We start from the raw sequence: 14,973 nt of genomic DNA on the forward strand, positions 1-14,973 counted from the left end.
ATAAGTTTTTTGGCTTATATTTAACAAATTAAACACCTCTTAGTTTATACATAGTTTAATGATAAAATATTATATATATTTTTATCGGTATACTCTTAAATAACTAAACCTCAAAAGCGTAAGTTAATAAAATAAGAAATTTGTTTTGTTATTCTAGAATTAGATGATTTTTAGACCGGACTGGTGAATATATACTTGACAGACATTTATATTTCGAGTCTGCACTTATATTCTATAACAGTTTGATATATTAGATTTGAACACTAGCATGTGAATATAGTTTGCCGGTGATTTTCTTCAAAATTTTGATTTTTTAGATTGACACTTATGTAATTCACCGAATTCACATAATTAAGAAGTTATAAAAAGAAACAAAATTCATATAAGTGATACAAAAACGAGAACGAACACACAATTATATTGAGGTATAAAATGAAATCACTTATGGAGAATCAATAGTAAAGAGTCAATAGTAAACATATCGAGAACATAAAACCTAATCCACTTTCGTCATTTTACAATCGATCTTGCCTATATGATTTTGGTGATTTGTGTCACCGCAAGACTAAATTTCTTTTGTGCATATGAAATTTTAAAAATAATTAAAATGAGCCGTAATACATTAACTATTCAACAACAATGGTACATTTAAGATACCGACATTTGTATTCGTCATTTTACAATCGATAAAGATTGTAGTGTTGCAAAATGTTAAAATCATTTAATAACAAACGTAAGTATAAAAAACTTACATGGGAGGTTATCATCTAGTAATATAGTAATATGGTATAACTGTTTTGTTTATATGAAATGTGGGCTTCTTATGAACCCCTTGATGCTCTGTTTATCGTCTCCCTATTTTTTTTTTTTTACTTTCTGAAGAAATAAAATTTGAGTTTACATATATAAATGTTAAAAAATTGTGAAAATGCTTCAATAGCTAGGAATAAAGCTAACTATGTATGTCACTGATAATTGAAATTGTTTTTTTTATTTTTTATTTATCAAAAATAACTGAAAAGTGCATGCTTTTTCACTTTCTGATAATTGAAAGTGTCTTTCTTGTAATTATCTCAAAGATAAACAGTTGAAAGCCCATAAGCCCAATAACTGCTTTTGAGTTTGAGAAAAAGAAAAAAAATCCAAAGAAAGTCGACGGTGAACCCTTCCCCTCTTGGCCGCCTTCTCCCCGAGATGCACCCGCCATTGACGCTCTGTTGATCTCTCTTGATTCCCTTCTCTTCTATATTGAAACACTTCTGTTCGATTTTACGAAATCGTGCTTCGAAAATCAGAAGCATTTGCTTCCTTTGCAGTTCCAAATCGAAATATCCCTCTTCTGATTCCATGGCGGTTTGGCGTATAATCACTCGGTCGTACCTCAAGTACGCGTCAACACGACTAACCAGGAACTACAGTCAAGTCTGTCTTGCTACCTCTCTCACTCATGTCGTGAAGCAGACAAAGTTGTCTTCTTTCGACATCCCACATTCAGACATCTCTAGAAAGCCTTCTAAACTCTTCGATAATGTCAGGTTGTTTGCCACGTCAGCTCAGGTACACTCGTTTATCTTTCTCAGCACTGTGTCTGCCTTCTAGATTGCATTTGATTATGCGTTAGAGAACTGTATGGACCCACCCTGCAAGATTTGCATTTTTTTTATCTATGCTATTGATTATTGGAGTTTGTCTGCTAAAGATATAGTCTTTTGTAAGTGTTTATAGTTCTGTTGTGTTTTTTGGTGAATAGAAGTTAAGTGAGCAAGTTATTGGATCTCCTAGGTCGTGTATATCATATGACCTTGATCATGATTGTCAAGGTCGTTCATAACTTCTACTTCTATGATCTTGTTGTTCCAGATAAGGAAGAAGGAGGAGGAAGTTGAATCTGATGGTCCACGTCTCAATGACAAGATTACTGCCGAGACTGTTAGATTGGTTTCAGAGGAAGGTACTCTCTTTTTCATGTACATGCTTTTGTTTAGTAAGTTCCTTTCTGGTTGAGTATTTTTTGATTGAGCCAGTGAAAAGTCTCTTGTTCGTATACATTTTACTAAAGAAAATTAGAAAAAAGATAAATGGAAAATGTGATTTGATGTGATATGGTTTTGTCATTGTGCAGGACACTGCATTGTATCATTGAAGGAAGCTCGCAGACGGGCTAAGGAGCTCAAGCATGACTTAATTGAGGTACAATGTTGGTAATTTTAGAAATTGTTTCTGATGATTGCAGATCTGTCTTGATTTGTATCCTATATAGTCTACAAATGTCTCTCTCTTGAATTGAGGTATTCTTCGTTGTCTTGTAGGTCCAGAGAGATGCTAACCCACCAGTGTGTAAAATTGCAGACTACGCCCATGAGAAGTACAAAAAGGCTCAAGTAGGAAAGGAGCGTGCTAAGGCCAAGGTCAGTGATAATGGGCCTACTCATACTTCAAATTCTCTAGCTTTTTTTTTTGTATTTGCGTCCTGATTTTATGGTTTAATGCGTTGTTCTAGAGGGCTGAAGTAACCATTCGACCTGAGGTCAAGGAAATTCGATTTACTCCAAAGATTGTAGGTTCCTCTTGAAACTCCTCCTCTGTTTCTTTCTCTTCTCATCTCTGTGTAATGGAAAAACTACAAGGAGAATTTTTTTTTTTTCTCTTCAGGATGCAAAGGACTTACAGTTCAAAGCAAAGCAAGCATTGAAACTGATGGAAAGCGGATATCGTGTGAAGGTATAAATCAAAGTCCCAAACTTGAAAGAAGTTGAGCAATTTTTTCATGTATCTCTCTTCTCTGTTTTGTTACGTGTAACAGTGCCATGCAGTTCCTGACAAGGACAAGAAGAAGGAGCTTGAACCAGAGAAGCTGCTTGAGTTACTATCTCGCTTCACTTGTTATGTAAGCTCCCTCTACTTTTGTCATCTAGTTTTCCTGCATTTGCTTTGGTTTAAATCATTGGCTTGTATAGATCAAAGACGCGCTTGTGGAGTTCGGGCCAGAGGCGGATAAATGTAACGCCGTTGTGGTAGTTAGACACGCCAAGTTTGGACCGCCCAAGAAAGGAAAGGCGATAAAACTCAAGGAAATGAACATAAAAACTGCAGCAAAAATAAAAGACGATTCACCAAAGCTTGACAGCTCAGAAGCTGATGATGATCAGGGAGTAGTTATAGAGGAGACACCCGAACCAGTTAAAATACAGAACAGGTATGCAAAAAGTGAACCGAGCAATGACTTCTCAGGAGGTAGAGATGCAAAACGGGTTGAACCTCAGGCTCCAGAACGTCCTCGGTTCCAAAACCAAGCTCCAAACCAACAACCCAGTGGGCGGTTTGATCCTCAGTCTCCAAAGCAGCCTCCAGGTCCATCACGGCCTCGGTTCCCAAACCAACAACCTTCTGGGAGGTTTGATCCTCAGTCTCCAAGCCAGCCTCCAAGTCCACCACGGCCTCGGTTCCCAGACCGAGGTCCAAATCAGCAATCCTCTGGGCCGTCTCCAGACAGCGACCTTGACCGGCAAGGTCCTCCACCTCGATTCCAAAACCAGTATCCAAATCAACAAGCTACTGGTCGGTTTGGAGTCCAGCCACCAAAGCCGCCGCCCCGATCTCCACCACCACCACGTCCACCAACCCGGTTGCCAAATGAAACATCGAACCAACAACCTACAGGCCCTGGAAGAGCTACTGGTGAGGCTCCAAGTTATGGGATCTTCAGCACCCCAAATACGAAGTAGGACCAGCCTATTTAAAACCCGTAGGATTTGAGTCTTTGTGATGCTTTTCTCGGGACTCATTATTTTATGTATAACTAATAGTCCAATAATGCCTGCATACACTTGTAACTCTCATTCAATTGTTTTTGGTCTCCACTCGATAATTTTTGAACAAAAAAGCTTGGAAACCATTTATTCCATATAAAAAAAAATTGAGGTAATTCTAGGGGTGGGCACATTTTTTACCCGCCTGGCTACTTGATCGATACAAGTGAAATTGGGTACTTGGTTTGATCGAGTCGAATATCAAGTAATTGGTTTGATCGAGTCGAATATCAAGTAATCTATACTTGCAAGTATAAGAAAAATATCAAATGTTAAAATAAAAATAATTATTTGACGTTGTTTTGCTTGTTATTCGTTTCTACAAATAAAGAAATATGCATTTTCTTAAATTATAGTAAGATAACTCGTTATATTTCTATTTTCATAAGTAAATCAAACATAAGTGATATATTTATATAAGTATGTTATTTATATAAGTATGTTAGAGTTTTCTCCTTTTATATATTTGTCTTTCAAATTGACTAAAACATAGAAAAAAAAGAAATATCTTTATAAATAGTAAAGTTATTTAGCTTAGATTTAAACAAATTATCAAATAATATACCAATGAACATCAAATAATTTATAAATAGTTTACGAGTAACAAGTAACAAGTAACAAGTAACAAGTAACAGAGCAAGACAAGTAACTTGCAAGTTCACTATTTCTTAGCAAGTAATTGAAATTACAAGTATTCGCTTGTAAAAAATCAAGTACAAGTCCAAAATTTTACTTTTCGCACAAGCCGAATATCAAGTATATCAAAAATACCAAGTACCCGACTTGTGCCCCCATAGCTAATTCTATTCAATACTGAGTTTTAAATGGCGCATGGCGCTTAATGGCGAAGAGGTGTGTGCTTTGTGCCACACCGCAAGAAAACAATCATCATACGTTAGATGTATATAGAAATTTTCAGAACGCTATAAAAAGTTTAATATTAAATATATTATTATTTAATAAATTTTAAAGTTGTCAAAGACTTTGAACTAAAACTCAAATCAAATTATTTAAAACCAAAACACCAAAACAAAGATTTTCAGATGGAAAAAAATCAAAGTAAATCATTTAAAACAAAACTTGTCTTTAGAATCATCATGAATGCTATCATTCTCATCTTCATCTTCCTCATCAAACATATTGCCATCCTTATACCCAAAATCATATGCCCTAAATAAACTTCAGTTTTGTCTTATCATCATCATCAAGCAACATTATAATTTTTTGAGATAGACTTAACATTTATTCTGAGTTGAGGCAATAGAAATACTTTTATTGTTGTCATTTTTAGATGAATTTTCACTTTTTCCCCTTTAATAGAATAGTTAGGATCTTCAATACTTTTGGCTTGACTCACTACATTGTATATCAAATCATCATTTTGCCACACAAAATCATTATTATTAGATGAATCTCCATTCATTCTTCAAATTAACCACATATTTCTTTCATCAATATCTTTCAAACTATTAGGATCTATGATATCACATCTTTTTCTTCTACGTCGTAGAGTTCATTATAATTCACAAAATTATGTTGTACAATCAATTATGTGATAGTCGATTTCTCCTCTTCAAATGAAACTGTTAAAGGTTAGTTCAATATTTAAAACTGTAAAATAAAAATGGTTAAGAGAACTTACAAGTTGGAAGTCATCCCACCAAATTCTTTCATAGTGACTAGCACTTCAAGCCAGAATAAGGACCTCAGCAATAAAGTTTCTGTGATTTAGAGCTAAAAATCCATAACAAGACCAACTTTCCACTAATAAAATAAAAATATTTTTAGTATTTGTGTATTCAGTAATTTGAAGAAAATAGTTCGAGTTTGTGATACATAGTGCTTTGATATCTCCCTGCATGAGTGTCACTTTATGAAGGAAGATATATGTAGCGTTCTTAAACAAATCCAACTCTACCATTGTCTGTCTTAAGTATCAACATCTTGAACCAACTTGTTAATGCAATTCTACAATATCCCTTCAACTTCCTTGTAATGTACATCATCAATATATTTTTAATGAATCACAGGTTTATGAGATACCCAATTGCATGCAAATGTTGTTGCATCCAAGTGAAGATGACATTGCTACTTTTTTTTGTCAATGATCTCAAAGACCTTTTCGTATTTCTCTTGATTGCAGATGAAATCTTTCGTGGTTGCCTCTTTGGCCATATCCATGACTGCGTAAATGTATTATATGGATGATTTTTTCTCTCCATCAACCATCCTTAGTACTTTTACAAGATGAGTTATCAATTTCAGAGAATTTCGAACATTCGTCGAAAAACTTTCTTGAATAAAATATTGTGAAATTTTTTAGGCTATTTAAACTCATTCCATTCACTAGGATTGACCAGCTCCTTCAAAGGCTTTTATTGTTTGTCAAATTGAGACATGGTTGGTTAAATTCGGGTTGTGCATATTCCTTTGCATTGTGAAATTCCTCATTATGTTCACAAGTGGGACATGGATGTAGGTATATTCATTTATGAAACTTCACTTGTTCATGACATTCTTCGATTATGAAATTTCTCAATTGTCCTCAAACATTAGATCAATGCAATGTACATCACTTGGAGTCCAATATTATTGAAGTCTTTTTACTTCATTAATATAACGTATTAAAGAAAAGAAACATAAGAGTTGAAAATAAAATATGTGTTCGATAGTTACCAGCTTTTATGTAGTTCGTTTCATTGTTTGTGATAACATGAATTACGTTAGTTTCTCCAATCTCCTCAACCAATCAAACATCTTAGAGAACAATGTCACATCTTTCACTACTTATGAAACATGTTTTGACTTCATTAGAGGAATTAATTAGGAAGTGGATAATTTCTTTCTTAGCCACTGAAACATGTCAATCATCCACATAAGTGAACATATTTTAGTGGTCCAGTCCTTGTTCTCCTCAATTTGGCCGAAAATATTATGTACTTCTTTCTCAACCAGATGAACTCTTAATTCATACATACTTGGTGGTTTTAATCATATTCTATACTATAAACTGAATCATCTCATCAAATCTAGGATAATTAATAGAAGTAAATGCAAGAAAATTATCGTATCCACACTTTACTAAAAGCTATACCTCAACACACCTTTTTTCCTTATTTTTTTATAACAAGCTCCAAAAATACTATTTCTATCTTTTCTTCCTTGAAAAATATCATGAGGAGGAGAACTCACAACATGTCCATTGGACGTAGAGGTGTCAAACAATCCAACCCGCATCCAGGTGGACCAACCCCCTGCAATTCCATTTGCTCCTTAGACCGTGCGGGTTATCCTGCAACGAACTGCGTCAAGAAAACTTATGTTTAAGTTTGCCCCACCAAGTCCACTTGCTTTGCGGGTTGACCGGCGGGTGACCTTCATCAAAAAATCATAACCTACATTTTTATATCTTCAAAACTAGAGAGATACAAGTTGTAAGCTACATTAATCAGAGAACACACAAGTATCGTTCGAATTGATGTTTATGATCTGATGGTGTTTGCAGATGGTACTAAAAGATCAATTGAAGGAATTTTAAGAGTATTTGAAGAATCTGATAAGATGTCTGGATTGAAAATTAGTATGGAGAAGTCTACGCTGTTCTTGGCTGGTGTTTCTGCTCAAAATCAGGAAGAAATCATTAAACATTTCCCTTTTGCCACCGGTAAGCTCCCGGTTTGCTACCTTGGTCTTTCTCTATCAACAAAGAATATGACGGTGCTGTATTATTTGCCACTTATAGAGAAGATTAGGAAGCGTATTGGATCCTGGACAATAAGATTCTTATCATATGCAGAAAGGTTGCAACTGATTAAATCAGTAATCACTAGTCTAGCAAACTTCTGGATGGCAGCATTTAGGCTTCCAAGTAAATGTATAAAGGAGATTGAAAAGTTATGTTTTGAGTTTCTTTTGTCGGGACCAGAGCTAAATGGAAGGAAAATAAAAGTTTCATGGTCTAATATATGTAGAACGAAGTATGAGGGAGGTTTGGGTACAAGACAGCTGAAAGAAATGAATTTTGTGAGCTGTTTGAAGCTAGTAAGGGGATTCTTTCTGCGCACTTCCATTTCAATCTGCCTATCTATTTGAATCAGTTAATCCCAATGAAGTATTTTACTCTATTAATTGGTAGTTGGGTAAGGAATCCATGGAATGTTAGCAATGGGAAGAGTTCACCTTGCTCCCTCAATTTTTAGTCAAGGACGAGAAAGAAATGAATTCTTGGATAAAAATCTATCTCATCAGGAAGGGCTCGATCTAGACGGTGAAAGAGAATACACAAAACAGATCTTGGATGTGGAGGAAGATACTAAAATGTCGGGAGTTAGCTAAAAAGATGTATCGAGTGTTGGGGTCAAAATCGGTCATGACGGAATCAATGTCGGAAAGTGCTCAAGAAAAATGTCTCTCTTTAAAAAGAAAGAAATAATAGTTAAAAAAATAGTGGGAAAACCGAAATTGAGTTTTATATGAGTTCTGAAAAGGATTCATACGATAAGCCCTCGAGAAAGGTTACTCGAATCCTCGGACAAACGGATCCTGGTCGTCGAAACAACAAAACGAGCATAAGGCTCGATCAACCCGGCTCGCCATCGTAGCAAGCTGGATGCACGTCCAACTCGCCCCAGTGGCGAATTAGACTGAACAAGCAGTCCAACTGGCCCGCTCGGCAAGTTGGACCGAACGAACATTCCAACTCGCAGAACGGGCGAGTTGGACCGAACGAGCATTACAACTCTCCGAACGGGCGAGTTGGACCGAACGAGCAGTCCAACTCGCCGAACGGGCTAGTTGGACCGAACGAGCAGTCCAACGATCAACTAACCTATCTTCGTCTTGTCCTCGTAGCTCCCTCCTTCAAGATCGGATCGAACTTGCTCTTGTTTCATCTCGACCGAAGTCCGCAAGAACTCGTTATCTCGTATGAAATTCAAATTGATCGTACAAAACGGCAACGATTAACTAAACATCTTGAACTGCCTCCACTATACGAGAAATTCAAATTTTCTTTGGAATCGACGTCGTTTCGGAAGCGCTCTTTTGATAAATCGTTAAAACGCTTAAGTCAGAAAACTGCCCGAAAGAGTCCAGAACGCGGCTAAAAGCCCACTCACTATTTTATTCGAAATCGAGCCCAATCGTTATGACGGTTTATCTTTTATTCTGCAGGAGAATATAAATTTTTAGTTCGGAGGATAAATGTGAAGTTTCCAAAGATAAACACGAAGATCGAAGGAAAATGGAATATTTCCGCGAAGCGATAACTCCACCGAGGGAAGAAAGGAAAAGAGCAAACCGCCTCTAGGAGGAGTATATTAGGACGTCGAGGTTGAAGAGGCAAAGGGACAATTCTTTTTACTCTTAGAACTCTCTGCACTTAGAAACTTTATGCATTATTCTCGATATATTTTGTTTCTATGACTGGCACTCGATTACTAGACGAAGTCGCAAAGACGGTTCGATCTCTTGTTCTACTCTTTCAATCGAACTACGTTCGGCTTGATCCTCGAAAGGGGGACGTAGGCAGCCTTTCATAAGGTTCAGTCCGAAATCAATCAAAACCTTTTTCGTATCTTTTTCGTCTTATGTTATCGAGCTGCGACTCAACTAGGTTTAAGGTTTTAGGTTGCTAGAAATAAGTAATTCTCTGACAGCTCTTGCGGCTGAAGCTTTATAATCTCTTGTAATGATCGCAACGCTCTTACGCGGATTCGAAATAAGATATACCTTTTTCTATGAGTTTGTTTTGTTATCTTTTCGTATTTTCCACATTTGTTTGGTCACTTGTCGCTGGCTCTCGCCGACAAACCAGGACCTCAGGGAAAGTTAGGGTTTCTTGACTTTCCTCCGACTACGGAAATCGACGGTGCGAATTTCGGTTCCCACATCGAGTGGAGGTAAAAAATGGAAAGCAAACTTCATTTTGACATGAAAGGTGGTCTTCTCTTGGTTGCCTGAAAGACATATTGGATGTTGGGAGTCACATCGATATGGGGATCTCAATAAACACAACAGTTGAAGATAGTTGGAAGCACAAAAGAAGATGTCATCGAGTTCTGATTCTGAACAGAGTAGAGGAGAAAATTGATAGATATAAAGCTAGTAGTACTCAAGAAGAGGATGTGTCGTTGTGGTTGAGTGGAAAGGATCAATATAAAAGATCTTTCTCATCGGGAGAGACTTGGCAAGTCATTAGAGAAAGGCACCAGCTATGCCACTGGCATAATGAAGTATGGTTTAAATATGCCACTCCGAAATATTCATTCATCTTGTGGACAGCAATGAAGGGGAGACTTGCTACTGGTGATCGTATGAGATATTGGAATGGTGTGGTCAATGTGTCTTGTATTCTCTGCAATGATCCGATGAGTGTGTATATTCAGCACAGATTTGGGAGGCATTGATGAAAGGAATCTTGCTAAATAAGTTTACAGTAAGCTGGGAAGGGATTATGAGAATCATGAGAGATACAATGATGGGAAAGATGCAATTGTTTATCATCAAATAAGTGTTCCAAGCTACTGTGTATATGATCTGAAGAGAAAAGAATAGAAGAAGACATGGGCAAGATGCCTCTCCAATAGCTTTGTTGATAAAGTTGATTGACAAAAACATGAGAAACAAATTCACTCTTGTCCAGAGAAAAGGAGACATGAAGATAGGTGAAGGGATGGCTTATTGGTTTGAAACTAGATAGAAAATTATAAGAAGATTCTGGAGTTTTTCTTTTTTGAGAAGTTGTAATAGGAGGAGAAGGTAGAGATTAAGATTGTCAAGGGACTTACGATGTAAAAAAGGTCTTTTCTTTTTAAATTCAATTTAACATTCAATTAAAAAAATTATAATTCAATGTAATGAAATTATAATTAAAAAAAAAATCCAATAAAGAAACAAAAAAACTAAACCAATACAAATTAACGATTCAACCGTTTAATTTAACTAAAACACATTGAAAAATTCAAAATGAAAGTAAAAATTATACTCTAGACTAAAATTTGATAAGCAACAAAACTGAACTGGAAGATAGTTCAACTAAAAAGGATATGCTCAGTAGAAGAACATTATGACACATGAGCTAGAGGTTGCCTAGTGATTGGAAGAGATGGAGAAAATGTGGCCGTGTCCACTTCTACATGGCTTTAGGTCTGTTGCAAATTAGTAACATAATAACTTAAGGCATCATGTGCCTCCACAAAATTCTCAGATATCAAAACAAGATATAGTGGTTTCTTAGTTGTCTCACTTTTGAGTTGACAAATTCGAACATTTTGGATTGACATTATACAAAATAATCTTACTTCAGCTTGTAGCACTTAGGATAAAGAGCTGACTGAAAAGACGAAACACATCTGTTAGTTACAATTATAATGAAATGCAAATAGATACACATTGTATAGTATTTTAATACTTCCTCTGTTCCTTATAGATCCATTTTTTAGAAAAAAAATTTGTTTTAAAAAAATACATTTTTTACATTTTCAAGACATTAATTAATGAAAAATTGTACTTTTCAAAAAATGCAATTGTGTTTAATAAAATTTCATTGGTTAAAAGTTATTGAAAATAACTAATTAAGGAAAACAATGTATTGGAAAATACAATTTTAAAAGTTTTCTTAATAAGTGTGAAAAAACTATAACATTGATCTTTTAGGAACGGAAGGAGTATTCAGAAACAAACAAAGTAACGGAACACTGCACACCAATATGACAGGTGATTGATTTCCAAATTAAATACAAGCTTCCCACCATCAATGCTGTGGTAAGCCGACACTGAAACTAGCAATGAGAGAGAGGAGATGCTTCAATATCTGTGGAAGCAGCGACCTCTTTCTCTCACCATTGAAGAACATGCAAACACACTTCATACTTTTTATCTACTCAAAAAATTACATGCAAAATTTCAAATAAAAAACTATGGTAACTAATTCCGAATTGGAATCATCCACAAAATGAAAGCTAACTGAAAACTAATTTATTTTGTGTGGACAATCCGCTGACCCGCGTATCCTTCACAAAATCGATCTACCCACCCGCAAAAAGCATGGGGTTTACCTGTGAGACCCGCAAATTTATGGACATTAATTTGCTTGTCCAAGCCCGCCCCGTCTTTGGCATATATGGGCCGAACCTGCTGGATATGGGTTGCACTGACATCTCTAATTAAACGTCTGACTTTCCTCCTATTAGCATGCACACACTATTTTGGCTGACTCTTCGTCTCATACTCTTTATCGTACTTGTCAATATATTCTTCTACTTCGTGAATCATTTTTTGAGCCGCTTTCTCTTCTTCCTTAATCTTCTTATAGTTGTTTAACTCCTCTTTCACATGTATTGGACATAATGTGCAATCTTTGGAATTCATCTGACTCCTTAAACAAGTGTTGATTCAGACGTAAAACTTCTATGTTATATCTTTTTTTACTCATCAATCATGTTATGAGATGCTTTCTCTTCTTACTTCATCTCTTTATAGTGTATTAGACATAAATTGCAATATTTGGCATTCCTATGAACTCTAACCAAGTGTTGCTTCAAACGTGAAACTCTTCCATTATTCACTTTCATACAAAATTTACACTTCCGAGTGTTATTATTATTCAAACATGTTTTCTATTTTCTTCCAGGATCATCTTTCATTTTTTTTTCTAGCCTCATACACTGAAACTAGGATCAAGGTAATAAAATTACAAAACTAAGTTACTAATAGTGTATTGTTAAATGTTTGTTGAAATAATAACATATGGATCATGTAACATATGTTTTACTAAATGGCTTTAGAGACAGATTAGCTTTGATTTCAGTTACAAATAAAGTTCATACACAACCAACGCTGTAAACTATTCTTTTAAGCAAATATACACAACCAAAATTACGATCTTTAGTATTTGTTTGTTACTAATTCAGAACAAAAACATGAGTACACATTTTAACTCCATAATACGTGTGATCACTTACGCAACTCCGAAGCTGCAAGTATGTAGTTGTGAATCAGTGTCAAAAAGAAATAAAAGAAAACTGAGAAAATACTAATCTTAGACATATAAGATGAGACAAAGAAGAAAATAATAAATACAAGAAGTAAGAAGAAAAAACAAATAAGAAGAGAGTACAAAGAATAACTGTGTGTTGTTAACTCCGATCAAGCAACCACATGTGTCTTCTAAACTGTGACCAAGCAACATAACCCGTTATAATCAGAAGAAACCATAGAATTAAACACATTATGATACCAGAGAAGAGTAGAGAGTACTAACCTTAGACTTGTGTAAAAGGAAAAACACGGTGAGATCTACTATGTTTGGTGAAGTTATTAACTTTGGTTTTATAAAGAGGAAGTTAGGATTTCAATGCAACTATTTAATGTTTGTTTAGGGTCGTCAATTAATGAAGTTAAGGTTCAATATGTTTTCTATAGTCAATAAAAGTAGTAGTCTCTTTGGCACTCCTTTAAGTCGCCTTTGACAACATTGACTTAAATCCAAGGCGCACCATGGTGAGCGCTTTGAGGAATTACCCTGTCTCGGCGGTCTATGGCATTAGAAAAAAATTTGGTGGTCACTCACATTTTAGAATCAATAATTAATAAAAATGAATAAAATATATGAAAATTTTGAAAATGAGTATTCTGTAAAAATCTTTATGTAGTTTTCATTTTGAAAAATTTACCTTTAATTTAAAAAATGTAGAAACAAATAAAAAATCATAATTAATAGCAGTATGATCCTTGTAGATTTTCTAATATGTATAACACTATATATTTTCTAAAAACTATGGTGTTTTAAACAATTTTTATCATCTTCTCTATCTTCCACCTAATTATTCATTTTTAACATATACAATAGTTTGTTTGATAATATTTATCATATGCAGCTGTTCACTTTCTTCCTCAATGGATTCCACACTTCAACAACTTTATTTATTTTATTTTTGTGCTAAAATGTGAATATCAAATTAATGAAAAGTTTAGGTTTACAAGCCTATAAATTGTGTTTCCATGGCAAAAAAGAATAAAAACAAGGAGAACACATTGGGAGATTAGGGTGTTTGGTCACCTAATCCATAATGACATAAGAGAACTGAAAGTTTTCTTATGCCTTCGAGCTGAGATTGTGTTGCGGACTTCTCTGTCTATGGTTTTGAAAGTGACTTCAGTGTTGGTGAAGCCGTTGAGGTGAAGGGCAGAGTTGCGCTGTCTCCAAATGTTGTAGATCGTAACTTGCGTGACAAGAATCCAGAGCGTTGGCGGTGCTGGTGCTGGTGCTGGTGCTGGTGCTGGTGCTGGTGCTGAGGCTTGTCGTGTCCATGATAGCAGTTCTCCCCAGGTGAGAAAGAGCTGGTGATGAGGCTGGAGACGCGCGAAGATTCGACTCCATAGAGAGGCAGAGTAGTCGCAGACCAAGAACAAATGCTCTCGGGTTTCAAGGAACTGATTGCAGAAGCCGCATGTTTGTTGAACGTTTAAACCCCATGCTGCCAGCCGCACCTTTGTTGGGAGCCTGTTTTGAGTAGCCAGCCACATGTTGAAAGCATGTCTTGGCACTGCTCCTTTATACCAAACAGAGCTCGTCCATCTTTTCTTTCTGGATCGTGGTCTTAGGAACTCCCAAGTTTGCAATGAGGAGAATCCCGAGCAGTCTATTGAGTCAACAATCCAGTGATAAGAGTCCTCCTCCAGGTGAGGAAGTGGCAGTTGGCGAGTGGTCAGATGAATATGAAGTTTGAGAGCATTTTCTGATCTCGGTGAAGGAAGTCTCCAACCCGCTGCATTTGCTGCGTCTGAAACTTTCGCTTGCAGCGCCAAGTTTAAGTCTCTAGGGCCAGAGGAGCCTAAGAACTTTAAAAGTTGACCAAATGGCGTCCATGAATCAAACCAGAAGGAAGCAGCCTTGCCATTTCTGATGGTGCAGTTGATGAACTGCTCTGCCATTGGCCTTAAGTTCAGAATCGATCTCCAAGCAGCCGAATCTGTTGACTTAGGTTCGATGGCCCAAAAACTTGTATTTCGCATATGATAGTGCTTGTGCCATCTAGACCATAGCGAGTTTGAATTAGAGAAAAGCAGCCAGATAAACCTGATGCATAGGACTTTGTTTCATGAAGTGAAGCGCCGCAGCCCCAAGCCACCTTCTTCTTTTGGAAAACAAATCGAGCTCCAC

At 36.1% G+C, this 14,973-nt stretch overlaps 2 protein-coding genes across 2 annotated transcripts; one reads left to right on the top strand and one right to left on the bottom strand.

Moving 5' to 3' along the window:
* The first annotated feature begins 1,126 nt into the window (after positions 1-1,126).
* Positions 1,127-3,856, top strand: LOC106301167 (neurofilament medium polypeptide). The gene is made up of 8 exons (XM_013737512.1): positions 1,127-1,557; positions 1,861-1,951; positions 2,123-2,190; positions 2,310-2,408; positions 2,501-2,557; positions 2,653-2,721; positions 2,804-2,887; positions 2,958-3,856. Exons 1-8 carry the CDS (start codon positions 1,348-1,350, stop codon positions 3,723-3,725), a joined length of 1,446 nt encoding a protein of 481 aa, XP_013592966.1. The 5' UTR covers positions 1,127-1,347; the 3' UTR covers positions 3,726-3,856.
* A 10,009-nt stretch (positions 3,857-13,865) lies between these two features.
* LOC106302449 lies at positions 13,866-14,744 on the bottom strand. The gene has a single exon (XM_013738957.1). It carries the CDS (start codon positions 14,742-14,744, stop codon positions 13,866-13,868), a length of 879 nt encoding a protein of 292 aa, XP_013594411.1.
* Positions 14,745-14,973: the final 229 nt, after the last annotated feature.

Source organism: Brassica oleracea, chromosome C7 (genome assembly GCF_000695525.1).
Source record: "Brassica oleracea var. oleracea cultivar TO1000 chromosome C7, BOL, whole genome shotgun sequence".
Classification (NCBI taxonomy): domain Eukaryota; kingdom Viridiplantae; phylum Streptophyta; class Magnoliopsida; order Brassicales; family Brassicaceae; genus Brassica; species Brassica oleracea.

Excerpts from the sequence above, each read along its gene's own strand:
- LOC106301167 (XM_013737512.1), top strand. The coding sequence starts at position 1,348 with ATGGCGGTTTGGCGTATAATCACTCGGTCGTACCTCAAGTACGCGTCA. Across the intron at positions 1,558-1,860 it reads TGTTTGCCACGTCAGCTCAG|ATAAGGAAGAAGGAGGAGGA; the intron begins GTACACTCGTTT and ends TTGTTGTTCCAG. Across the intron at positions 1,952-2,122 it reads TAGATTGGTTTCAGAGGAAG|GACACTGCATTGTATCATTG; the intron begins GTACTCTCTTTT and ends GTCATTGTGCAG.
- LOC106302449 (XM_013738957.1), bottom strand. The coding sequence starts at position 14,744 with ATGGCAGAGCAGTTCATCAACTGCACCATCAGAAATGGCAAGGCTGCT.